General features: G+C 43.5%; 1 protein-coding gene across 1 annotated transcript in view; it reads right to left on the reverse strand.

The window, feature by feature from the left end:
- STPG2 (sperm tail PG-rich repeat containing 2) overlaps positions 1 to 13,225 on the reverse strand; it is a 436,725-nt gene that overhangs the window by 6,370 nt on the left and 417,130 nt on the right. The window contains exon 13 of the mRNA XM_075066165.1: positions 4,747 to 4,824. Within this exon, the coding sequence (XP_074922266.1) occupies positions 4,747 to 4,824 (78 nt within the window). The remainder of the gene's footprint in view (positions 1 to 4,746; positions 4,825 to 13,225) is intronic.

Below are 13,225 nucleotides of genomic sequence, written 5' to 3' on the forward strand. Positions count from 1 at the left end.
TTTAAGTATATAATCCGAACCAAGCCAATCTAGTCCAAGTTTTTAAAACTATGATTTGACAATATGGATTGTGGGCAAGTTCAGGCCCAGTCTAAGATTTCAGTGAGCAGGATGGATCTCTGCCGTAAAAGTCCTTCTGCTCTTGCTTTGACAAATCTCACTCCACACACAAGCTGAGCCGTGTTTGCTACATCTACAGACTCATCAATATGCAGTACAAAATATTGACTCTTCTTAACTTGTTCTATCAACTAGTCCTGACCATTGTCTGCAAGGTCATTAGTGCATCAATGGTGGGCATTATATGGAATAGGAATGGTTTTCAGTTCCCTGGCTGCTTGTTTCCCAGTCACAATTCTATGTGTCTGTTGCTGCTAGAAGTACAAGGGTCTCGCCAATGGTGTGTGCTTGTTTATATTTTCAATTCAAATGGTCACAAGGGGCTTCTAAATCTTTTTGAGGAAAAGTTGCTTCTTGAGACAGGACATTTGGCTGTTTAATTCTTTTTCGTTTCCAAAGGGAACAATTGCAGCTCTGCTTTACAGATTCCAGTTGTATGGTATCTACATAGGTCAGCACTTTTCCAGGCCTCATATTTTCATTTACTAACACTTGGAAACAAACACCATGTTGTAGTGGTGGACTCTCTGCAGTAATATCAAGACACAAAAAAATCCAAATGTAATGTAACTATCCTCATTTAGACTACTTTTCTTCCTTGTCTGCTTAGCTTTATTAAAATCATCATCTTCTTCAGCCGAACATTCGCTACATGCCAGCTCAGTACTTAGTAAAAAACATTCCATTATAAAGATAAGACAGACCTATCTCACAGCCTCTTTTCGCTATCGGCTAGTGCTCTTGCTGCCCCCAGCAAGAAATCTCTCTGCCCAAGGCCCCACCAGCACATCAGACACAAACCCAGAGATAAAATGCAGGTGATCTGTAAACCTTGTTTATTATTCTCTTAATTAGAAAAAAAAACCCAAATGGGCATAATCCCCAGGAACCTTTCATGACTCTCCATACATGGGCAAAGCCACCCTTATTAGAACAGACATAAAATTACCAAGTTCTAGTCAGAAGTCCGAGAGAAATCTGGATTCTCTTTTTCCCCCCTCTTTCTCTCCCCTTCATCTCCCGTTTTCATCTAGTGACAATCACCATATGACATAAGCACTGCTTATCCATCCCTGCCCTTCCTCCTTTCTACTCGCCTGGACCCTGCTGAGAACATGGGGCATACCCTCCTCTCCCACCACCACTCTGATTATTGTTGCTCCCCACTTGACCTGAAAAACTTGATCCGAACAGGGAGCAGAGGGCTCCTCAGAGGAACATTCCCATGTGTGAAGCAGACCAAGTGTTATAGGAGTGTGCTATCAAAAAAGAAATGCCTGCATATATGTAAACACTTAATAGATAAGGTACCAGTAGATGGCACTGAAGAATATGTAGCACAGTTCCCGGGGTTTGCAGGACCTATACAATTGCTGTTGTGCTCTGCAAATGACTTCTTGTGTGCAGTCCTTTACATGGAGCTCACAGCAGCAAGCAGTGTGTCAAGAAACCCTGGTTTGGGTGTGTGGCCAAAATCTTCTCACTTCTTTTTTAACACGATGGTTAAAAAACCATCATGACTGCTGAGGTGTTTGTCCTAACCTTATCTCCTCCTTTGATTCCTGCAACCTCCTCCAATCAGGCCTCCCTCCTAGCCATAGAACTCACAGTGCCAAATGCCACAGACAAAATTATCTTCTTTGCCCATGTATCAGGCCACATTACTCCCCTCTCTTCGAACTGCCCAAGGGCTTCCTTCTGCCCATCCTGTCATGCTCAAGTTCATCCTCATCAAAGTCCTGCACACAACTCAGCACCAGCCCACATCTGACAGCTCATCTTCCATCATGGTCACACTCACCCCCTTGCCTCCACCAACAATACCAGCTTTCACATCCCCTGACTTTGTGCCTTCTGCTGCACTGCCTCTTATGCATGGAATGATCTCCCATTTCTAGTCTGCCAGGCCTCCCACTCTATAAGCCGCTCTCTGTTCAACAACTGCTTCCTTGAGGCTCAGAAGGAAATACCATAAATTAAAGGCCAGATCCTGATCTCCTTACTCACACCAAGTAGTACCTTATTCTGTGACTAGTCCCATTGTCTTTAACATCAGTCAGAAAATGGAGGCTTTATATCTCACCTGGATCCTATTGTCCCTCCAGAATGTGATTGGAATGAGATTCTAGACTACTTTTTTCCAATGGCCTTGCGATTGTATCTGAAAATTTGGGAGTAAAATCAATGTGTGTGTGCAAACTCCATATTTGCATATGTAAAGCAATGGTGCATGTAAACGAGCATTCTCACACATACAAAGAAAGAGACACCAGAAAATACCATGGGTGTATTTTTGGAAGATCATTTGAAATTACATTTCAATATTTGTTTCTTGCATCTCTGGTTTGAGAAGTAAACCTCACCACACGTGCTTAAAGATTATTTACTGAGCCTCATGAATACTTTCTAAACTATGACTTTCCAATGATGTAAAGCAATGATTCTCAAACCTGTGCCGCGGCTTGTTCAGGGAAAGCCCCTGGCGGGCTGGACTGGTTTGTTTACCTGCTGCGTCCGCAGGTTCAGCCGATCGCTGCTCCCACTGGCCATGGTTCACCGCTTCAGGCCAATGGGGGCTGCAGGAAGGTCGGACAGCACATCCCTTGGCCTGTGCCACTTCCTGCAGCCCCCATTGGCCTGAAGCGGAGAACAGTGGCCAGTGGGAGCTGCGATTGCCCAAACCTGTGGACATGGCAGATAAATAAACTGACCTGGCCCGCCAGGGGCTTTCCCTGAACAAGCTGCAGCCCAAGTTTGAGAATCACTGATATAAACTACACACAGTCACATTTTCTAAGGGGCATAACCCAGACTCCCACATTTGAATTAAAGTCATTGCCATATGTTTTTCTTTGCTTTCTTTTCGGCATCTGTCAAGGCTGATTCCCCACTCTGGCACTTCGAGTGCAGAAGGTGGGGCCTGCAAGGATTCAAAAACTTAATACTGGCCACTCCAGGCTTGCATTAAACTCCCAAAGTTACACTTTTTTCTGACCTTGGATGGGTCGATGCTGCCACCATCCAAGTGCAAAAAACTCTTGTAGAACCCAGGAAGGTGAACTTGGGAATTCCTTCCTGTGGGGTACCCTCAAACCCTTTTACCCTCCACCTTCTGGGGAAGAGCTGAGAAAGAAAACAAAGGAAATCAGCTGTTGCCACCAACTAATTAAACATAATGGGCACAAACCTCTTAGGAAACAAAATCCAATCCTGTTCTTAGAAAAGATAAATTTCATTAAAAAGAAAAGAAAGAAAATACATTTGAAAAATCAGGCTATTGCTAAATTAAAAAAAAAACCACTGACAGGAATTAGGCATCAAGAATAACCTTCTTGAGGTCCATCTTAAAGGTTACAAACAAAACAAAAGCATTTGGGATTAGCACAGAGGAGTCCACAAGCCATAAAGAAATAAAAATAAATAAACCTAATGCATCTTCCTAGACATTTCCTGTTCTACTTACATATCTGGGGGTTTCAAGTGAGTAATTTCTAGGTATGATTCAGATGATTTTTCATACCTAGCCCCAAGCTTCTTACAGAATATTTCCAGCCCTGTCTCTGCTTCTCCCCAAGAACAAGAAGACAGACAAAGGGGAAGCTTTTCCCCAATTTTAAAAATGTCTAGGCTTCCCATTGGCTCTTTTGGTCAGGCGGCCACTCCCTTCCTTTTACCTATGCAGGGAGACTTTTTAACCCTTTACAGGTAAAGCAAGTAGAGAACAATTACTAAGAGGGATTTTATGACTAACTGGCTGGCTGGGTCCATAAGAGGAAGCTACCTCCCGCCCCCCTAATTTATCACAGCATCTATGATTTTGTGCTTGTAAAAAGTCAGGTGTGAGGTCAATGAGAGTTAGGCATCTAACTCACTTAGGAACTTTTGTAATTCCCACTAAGCACCTTGCATCTTTCGGAACCTAAGTATCTTTGAAAATCTGGATCTCACTGTCTCCGAGTATTTAAAGCTCCTAATTATCAAATTTGTTCCAACAAATACAGTTTGCATGCACATACAGAAATCTTGTCTGATTCTTTTTCTCCCACAGATCTAGTTCCTTTAGAGTTTGGTCTCTTTTAGGCAGTTCGCTAAAGTGACCCTCTGAGCAAACAGTGGATTCTGTGCTGTTCGTACCACAGCTAATAGATAGGGTAGTATAATCTGCTGTTCCTATCCACTGAAGGAAATGAACTGGGCCAGTTAGAGTCAAACACTGGATCTGGAATTTTAAAAGGGCTGGATATCTTTACAAGCAGTAACAAAATCTACCATTAAGAGTATTCAGATTCCATGCTGATCTGCGTTAGTTAATCTCTGCTGAGGTCAGGAAGGATTTCCCTCCTTTGTGTAGAGCCCTCCACAATTGGCCAGGTGAATTATGGGCTCTGGACACTGTGGAAGGCAGGACACTGGACGTAATGAACCCAGGGCCTAATACTGCATGGCAAATACTGTCTTCCTATAGAAGTGGGTTGATGACCCCTTTGAGAAGGAAGGAACCCAGTGGAGATTGAAGCAGGCTCTGAAGAGCCCAGCAAAGATTATCAGATAAAATTATTGTCTCAGGGCCTATGCTTATGCACACCCCACCTTGTTGACTTGCTGATACCCCACTGTTACTCTCACAGCTGCAGAGAGGTCAGTTCCAAGTGCATGTCTCCAGGTAAGCTCCTGCATCTTCACCATTCGTTGGCACAGGCAACCCTGAAAAAAAAAAGAGCACTTTGCACAGGCTGTATATTGGCATTCATGTGGCCACTGACCATTTATCCCGCAAAAGGTTATTTCTGCAACTTCTGTTTATGTTTGCCACACAGTGACTGTTGAGGGTTTGTCTGTCTGTTTGTTTAAAGAAAACATTTCAGTCAGGTATCAAGACTTTAATATCCTAAAGTACTGCTCCAAAATTTGGTTGTGCTGCAAAGGTCTGCAGCTACAGAGATGTCAGGAGAGAGAGAGGGTTTGAAACAAAAGTGTGCTGATGATTGGGTGGTGTGGAAAGGGGAGGGAGTTGAAAGGAATGTTCCAGGGCTAAAGCTGTTTCTCAGAGCTGCAGTTTTGTGGCAGTGTTGCTAGATACAGTGGTGGGACCCCATCCAGCTGGGGATTTCAAGAACAGTTTCAAAACAGGCAGCACTGACAGGATAGCTCTTTACAATCTGTAACTCTGGCAACCGTTATGAATGGTCAGAGAAAATGAACACTGCCCATTGGCTGATGGAATTTTGACCTTGGCTCTATGTAATATAAATGGCTACCAGAGTTTTGATCCCACCCCTACCATGAAGACCTAAAGATTTATTGTGATTGGGCTTCCCTCCTCCCCCAAATCTTTTTGGACTGCTGCTGTTGGCAATCCTCACTGAACGCCGTATGGATGGCAATTAACAAGTATTCAGCAGCTTAAGACCAGTGATTATATTACTGGGGAATTTTATTATGAGATGTTTGATCCTCTGTGTGCTATGTTTTCCGGTGACATGTCTGAGTGCCAGTGAAGGGACTTTGTAAACACATTGCTCATGCTCTTTTGCATTGATCTTGTAATCAAGAAGAAATTGGGCTTAATGGGGTTATATCGGTGGCAAATTTGCCTATGTCCAATGACTAAAAATAACTGCTCCATACAATCTCACATGGTCTGATGAGCATAGCAAGAGAGAGGCAGGAGCTGTCATAGAAATTTGTTTCCTTTTATAATACACAGAAGCAAATTCAGATATGCTGATGGCTGATAGAATGCCATTGTCACCAATGGAGTTGCGCCCACATACACAGGGTTTGAATTTGGCTCATGGATTTTTCAGATTTGTTTTTAAAAGGCATCTCTAACTTGGTCCAGCATCCTGCCCTGGCAACTTTAGGACCATATCAGAAGGGGAAAAGTGGTGACCGTCTGATGACTAGAACTGTGTGGGAATCAGAATTTCCATTTCACAGGAAATGCCACAGTTTCCAAATTTGTTTCATTCTGAATCTGAACTAAACCAAAGAATTAAAAAATTTCCTGTGAAACAAAAGAAAATTTAAAAAGTATAATATAAAATAATACATTCCAAAACAAAGTAATTTCAAAATGAAAAACATTCTGCATATATTTAAATGGACCATTTTGACCAATATCAAAAAATGTTGGTTGTTGGTTTTTTTTGTTTCTATTAATTAAATGAAATTTCATTGAAATTAACATACTCCCACCTGAAATTTTGATTGCAATTATGCAGTATTTTCTAGTGGAAATTGTTCTGTTGGAAAATTTTTAACCAGCTCTAATTATGACTGAGTGCTTGTCATTATTCTGCCTGGATGGGTGCACCTCTTCAGGATCAAACGCAATGAATTTACAGCACATTTTATAGGCTTTGACTGAGTTGTTGACGTGACACATGCCTTAAATTAGCCACTAGGACCTTGTCAAGAACATAAATATATCTGGAAATGATCCTTTGTTCTGAAAATCTAGGGGGATCTCTTCTCATACTAGTGATCTGGATTGATCTGTAGACAGAGTGGGGAAAAATTCCAGACTATGAATATATACTGCAGTTGGCAATACTTCTAGCGCACACAGTCAAGAGTGTTTATTTCTGCTCCCTGGGAAAGGATGTCAGTGTTATTATTATTAGGTCCTCGCAGGCTAAGTGGTCTAGTGCAGCAGTTCTCAAACTGTGCATAGAAAGTTCTATGCATCCGAAGAAGTGAGCCGTAGCTCACGAAAGCTCATGCTGAAATAAATTTGTTAGTCTCTAAGGTGCCACAAGTACTCCAGCTCTCAAACTGTGGGTCGGGACCCCAAAGTAGGTCACAACTCCATTTTAATGGGTTGCTAGGCCTGGCTTAGACTTGTTGGGGCCCAAGGCCAAAGTCTGAGCCCCATCACCCCAGGCCAAAGCCAAAGCCTGAGCCCCACTGCCCCAGGCAGCAGGGTCCAAGTTACAGGCCCCCGACCTGGGGCTGAAACCCTTGGGCTTCGACTTTGGCTCCCCTGCCCAGGCCAGTGGGGCTTGGGCTTTGATCCCCCCACCTCACCCAGGTTGGCAAAGCTTGGGGAGGCTCAGGCTTTGGTCCCCCCCTCCTGGGGCAACGTCATAATTTTTGTTGTCAGATGGGGAGTTATGGTGCAATGACGTTTGAGAACCCCTGATCTAGTGCGTGGTCCATGCTAATTTGGTGCTATGTTCATGACCAATACTTGTTTATTTGTATAAATAAAGCAGTGACCATAGCCTTCTGATGACAGGTATGGCTCTGAGCTAATGATGAAGCGGGACAGGGAGGGTGGGGATATGCCAGTGTTAATGAAGATTTATTCAATGGAGACATTGGATCAGATCTACTGGGTGAATTCTAAGATTTCATTAGTTAAAGACATAGAGTAGTTTGTCTGATTAAAGAGAGAAAAAAGCAGTGGGGAACTCACATAAATTACTACAGCTCAATTAGGTGCAGACAATTTAGTGAGTGTTTATTACCAGTAGAAAGGAAGATTTTCCAATTAGATTAAAAGGTTTTGAAAACAACAGTTACAGTGCACAGTGATTTAGACCCACTGCTATAATAATACATTGTGAGAAGTAGCATTGATTAAAAGCAAACTGATAAGTTATTTGCACTGCCTCATTGTTTATCAATGGAGCCCCTGCTGCCTAGGTGCAATTTACCTCACAAGATCAATGTGTGGACTTGGCTAATTTTCTCCTTGGCCTGAAGATTTATATGAATGTAAAGGGCAGCTAAATCACTGCTGAAAATACCAACATGATTTATTTGGGATAATCATCAAGGAAGTGAAGCTGCATAAATCATCAGGAATGTATCTCTGCCATGCTGGGCCTTTCAGGCTCGCATTCCTGCTGCAAAGCTGGGTTTAAAAAAAAAAAAAAGGATTTTAATCAGAAAAGAACTTGATTTCAGTGACATCCCATGAGCTCATTGTACAAACTGAAAAAGGCATTAAAACAAAAGTGGAAATATATAGAGTGCTCAGAAAGTGGTCAATCAGTATTTCTGACAACCGATTGAAGGTACTCAGGGTATAGTTCAGTATAAGCCCATGATTCATGAATCCCTATGTCCTATGGTGCAGAGTGTGACTTCCAGCCGTGCTGAGCGAGCTGGAATTCAGGTCTACTTTGCCAAAGATTTTTTGGATATGGGCTATGAGAGGCAGGGAGTCATTCTCCACGACTGTGAATGACTGATTATTTCCCATGTTGACCTGGGGGCGGGGGGAGAGGGAGAAAGAAAAGAAAATGAATGATATCTAAATTCCTCATTGTCCTACTGTGCCTTTCAGAACACATGCAGGCTTGCAGCTGCTTCTAATCCCTGTCTCCCAGAATTGTTTACAAGACTAGGAGAACTAAGTGGGACCAAAAAAACAAAACAAAACCTGATCTAAAATGTTCATTTTAAACCAGATACATAGAGTTTTAAGTTTAATTTTTTTTCCTTTGTTTTGTTTGTGTGTGTGAAAAGGACTCAAATGAATCCAAATGTCATAGCATTGATATCTCTTCCTCTCTGTATTCTCCTCCCTATTGTATTAGCATATGCAGGATTTTGCCTTTGTTAACACATTTGCCCTAGCACTGGATTCAATTCAATAGTTATTGAAGATGATGGCAAAAGGCCCATTGTCTGCCAGGGGAACAGAATTGGGCCCTCTCCTTTTGGTTTTAATGATCAGTCCTCTCTCACTCTCTCTTACACACACACACACACACACACACACCCTCAAGAACACTAAGTGCAATTGTCTTCCATAGAATCATAAAAACTAGAGCCGGAAAGGAACTATTATTATTATTTATATATATTATGTCAGCGTGTGATGGACGCTCTCCAAGCACACAGGGATACACAGATCCTGCCCGCAAGAGCTTGCTGGGCAACTTCTACAGAAAGGAAAGGGAGCAGATTTGTGTAAACATGTGAGCACATTTGTTCCTGTACAAATACCCATTTGCTTGCACAAGATACTATTTTCACTCATACCTCTTGGAGGGACATGCTGTAGCTCACAATTGCAGTGACCACAAATGGGTCTCAGCATTTTAAAAATGGGGCTCATTAGAAGCAACATTGTGTCACCTGCTTACACCAATAATAGTCCTATTGACTTCAGCATAAGCACTCACCAGCATACTTAAGATGTACACGACAAAGCCTTAAATCATCTGGTCTTCCCCTTGGCCCGTGCAGGATTATTCTAGTCTATATTACAATTCTGAGTGCTTTGTCCTGTACAGTTAAGCAATGGGGCTTTCCCTTGGGCATCTTTTACGCATTGTATGAGCTGTCACTGCCCTAATCGTAAATATATTTCACCAAAGCAACCAGCAATAATTTCACATCAGAATAAGGCACATTCGAATCCCATCCAGCCACCCCATCTGGTATTTTCACCTGATTTGAATAGCTCCTGGTGAATAAACGACATGACATTACTTCTCACAGCAAATGTCCTGGTGGTTTGCTAAACTGGGCTTTTGGTTTGTTTTCCTTTTAATTGAAAGAGCCTGTCATTTAAGGTAACAATTAACATTTGTTGTGAACAACTTGATTGTAAATGACTCCTACTATTACACTAAATACATTTAATTATGATGTATCGGTGCATAGCAACCTTTTGTAACGTCGTACTCTAACATCCATTTTCGCTTAATTAAACTCATTATAGCAGCACTTTGCTACATAACCAGAGCAAAAATCAAAATGGTATAACTGACAATCCCATACTTGTGTTCAAAATAAAGGACATCGTGGAAAATAAGCAATACTGATCATGCTATTATGTTGTTATTTTAATGGTGCTCCCTGGATAAAGGCCTGGAGAAAGCTAGAGTTATAAAGAGATTTACTTACTCAGAGCTGGAATTCTTTGAGAGTGTTGCCTCTAGTACATTTACATGAGAGACATGTCATGGCCCCTCAGAGTTCTGGAAACTTCTGAAAAATGGTGCCCATGGAGGCATCTAGAGAATCCAGGGAGAATTATCTATGCCTGTATGTAAAATCAGTTGTACTCAAAGCAATAAACTATGGTTGCTTAGTAAATGTATTTAGTGCTGTAAAATCAGGATGTAATGACACCATTTGGCTTCAAGAGCTTTCCAACAGCCCTTGGAATATTTTTGGTGTTCTGTGCTCTGTTTCTGTGACAAATTATGGATAATGGGGCTGATTCTGAGAAGGGCCGAGCAGCTGTAGCTCGCACTGGAAGCCCTCAGAATTCACAGACAGCTTGGTACACATGACATAAGAATACTATTGCCTTCAATCTGCAGGTGTTAAGAGCAGTAGGAGCATAATATAGACACTTCCATCTGAAACATAGTAAAATGCACACATACACGCACAGGTCTGGTCTACACTACGCGTTTATACCGATTTTAGCAGCGTTAAACCGATTTAACTGTGCACCCGTCCACACAACGAGGCCCTTTATATCGATATAGAGGGCTCTTTAAACCGGTTTCTCTACTCCTTCCCGACGAGAGGAGTAGCGCTGAAATCGATATTACCATATCGGATTAGGGTTAGTGTGGCTGCAAATCGACGGCATTGGCCTCCGGGCAGTATCCCACAGTGCACCACTGTGACTGGTCTGGAAAGCAATCTGAACTCGGATACACTGACCAGGTGACGAAAGCCCAGAACTTTTGAATTGCTTTCCTTGTTTGCCCAGCGTGGAGCTCTGATCGCCGGTGGCATGCAGTCCAATCAAAAAGAGCTCCACTTGGACGTTACAGGAGATACGGATCTGATCAATGTATGGGGAGACAAATCTGGTTCTATCAGTCCATTACAGAAGCGAAATGTCAAAGCATTTGAAAAATCTACCTGCCATGATACAGCAGTCCACAGCACAGTGCTGTGTTGACAAGCGTTAAGAAGCTAAAGCTAATAAATGGACTGCTGCATGGGGAAGGAGCGGGAACATGAGGACTCCAGCGTATCCCACAGTCCCGAATTCCGAAAAGATTGCATTCTGGCTGAGCTCCCAATGCCTGTAGGTCAAACACATCGTCCGGGGGGTTCAGGGTATATCTTTGTCAATTACACCCCCCCCCCATGAAGAGAAAGGGAAAAAGCTGTTTTCTACTTTTTTCAGTGTTCACGTATGTCTACTGCATGTGCCTGATGCACCGGTGCGGGGAATGAACTAGCAGCATCTCTCCTTCTCCTTCCAGTGGCAGATCAGTACAGTGCAGTAGATCTGGTAGCGTCCCGTTCTATCAGCCATGAGTTGCTCCTGGCTTGGCCTCAAGGCGAGGTCGGCCGTGGCCTGGGTAAACACGAGGAAATGATTCCCGGTTATTCCGGGCCAGTTGTACAGAATGGTGGGCAACGCGATCCTTCATCATTAGGCACTGGGGGCTGACTTCCATAGCCCCCCCTTTCCGTCAGAATTCTATGGTGGACCTACTAGCTGGGGCTGGCTTCTCTCCCTCCACCGTTTAATTGCCTGGTACTATCAAATAGAGTGGAGGCTGCTCCCCTTATTTATCTCACTAAAAGTCATGTGTTTTTATTCCTGAATTCTTTTTACTTCATGCAACACAGATGTGGGGGACTGCCAGATGGGGCAGAAGCGGGAAGGAGAAGCAACGGGCGGTGGTTGTTGCTGGACACCCCTTGTAGAATGCGATCATATTTGCTGTGGGATGACATGGAGCAGCTGTGCTTCCGGTTCTCTGATACATGGATTCTCAGTTCATTGCCCATTTCTAGCAGGACTGACTCTTTAGATACACATAAGGGGGAATAGCGGTCATTCATTTTGTCTTTGGTGCCGCCCAGCTCCAGCGAAGGTCAGCCCAGCACCATGACGCAGCAGAGTACAGAATGCCGATAGTGCATCTCATGCGCCATTTAATGGATGGCGTAGTATAGAACAACCTGTACCTTCTCTGTTACTTGCAAAGAATTGAATGCTGTCTGTGTGCCTGCAGTACCGCCTCTGTTAGCGGCTCCAGTACATATGGTGACAGTGACAAAAGAAACGGGTCCAATGGTTGCCATGTATGGCTTCTGCAGTGCCGATCCAGGAAAAGGGCGCAAATGATTGTCGCTGTGCCTCATTGAGGAAGGAAATGAGGTGACATTTACACAGAATCACTCGCCGACACCGTTTTTTCCCACCACATGGCACTGGATCTCAACCTAGAATTCCAAATGGGCGCGGAGACTGTCGGGAACTATGGGATAGCTACCCATGCAATCTCCAGAAATGACGGCAAAGCCCCACCACCCCCCCCCCCCCCCCACGATCGAGACCGCACACGCCACACAAATTATTGCGCCCTCCTGTTGCCGGCGTACGCACTCGACTTTATAACTTGTTTACAATAACCGGTATACTAATACGGAATCGGTAGGCGAACCATACCTTACCATGATCCCGGTGCGACTCTGAACCTTAGATCTAAAAGATGGACCACCCCCAACAATTACCTACGATCATGTGGCGCACCAACCAACCCAGGATTGTGGAGTGCCTGCCTATACCGGCCCACCAACCCTTCCTTGGGGCCCTCAAGACACCAACATTGAGTCTGCACCAAGAGGGGAAATCCTTCTTTCTCTTCTCCTAGCTTCTCTGGAGCATAGGCTGAAGTTCAAAACCCTTGGGAATCTTAAAAACAGAAGAGGAATGTAACACCCCTCAGTTATCACCAGCACCGGCAAGGCCATACCGAATGCAAAGCTGTGATCTAAAACAAAGAGGAACATCATCCCAATACTTTCACCCTCCTCGTCTTCGCTGCTCCCACCACCTGTGAGTACAGACTCATTCGCTTTGAGCGTAACGGGTAAATCACTCACGTCTTAGGAAAGCATTCAAATAAAAGAAATAAAAATAAAAAATTCTGAGTGGAATAAGCGGCTTCAGCTTTAGACCCAGAGAATCAGCTCCCACCATCAATCAATAAAATCTTCCACATACACATAAAATACCATTAAAAAGGGCCATAAAAATGAACACAAAAAGCAAAAACGAGGAGGAGGACAGTGGCTGGGCTGGTGGGGAAGAAAAAGGAGGTGGCGGAGAGTACCAAAAACACAAACTGAGCCTTCAGTACTCACGCCTCCCTATTTG

The sequence above is a fragment of the Chelonoidis abingdonii genome, chromosome 5 (assembly GCF_003597395.2).
Source record: "Chelonoidis abingdonii isolate Lonesome George chromosome 5, CheloAbing_2.0, whole genome shotgun sequence".
In the NCBI taxonomy this organism is placed as follows: domain Eukaryota; kingdom Metazoa; phylum Chordata; order Testudines; family Testudinidae; genus Chelonoidis; species Chelonoidis abingdonii.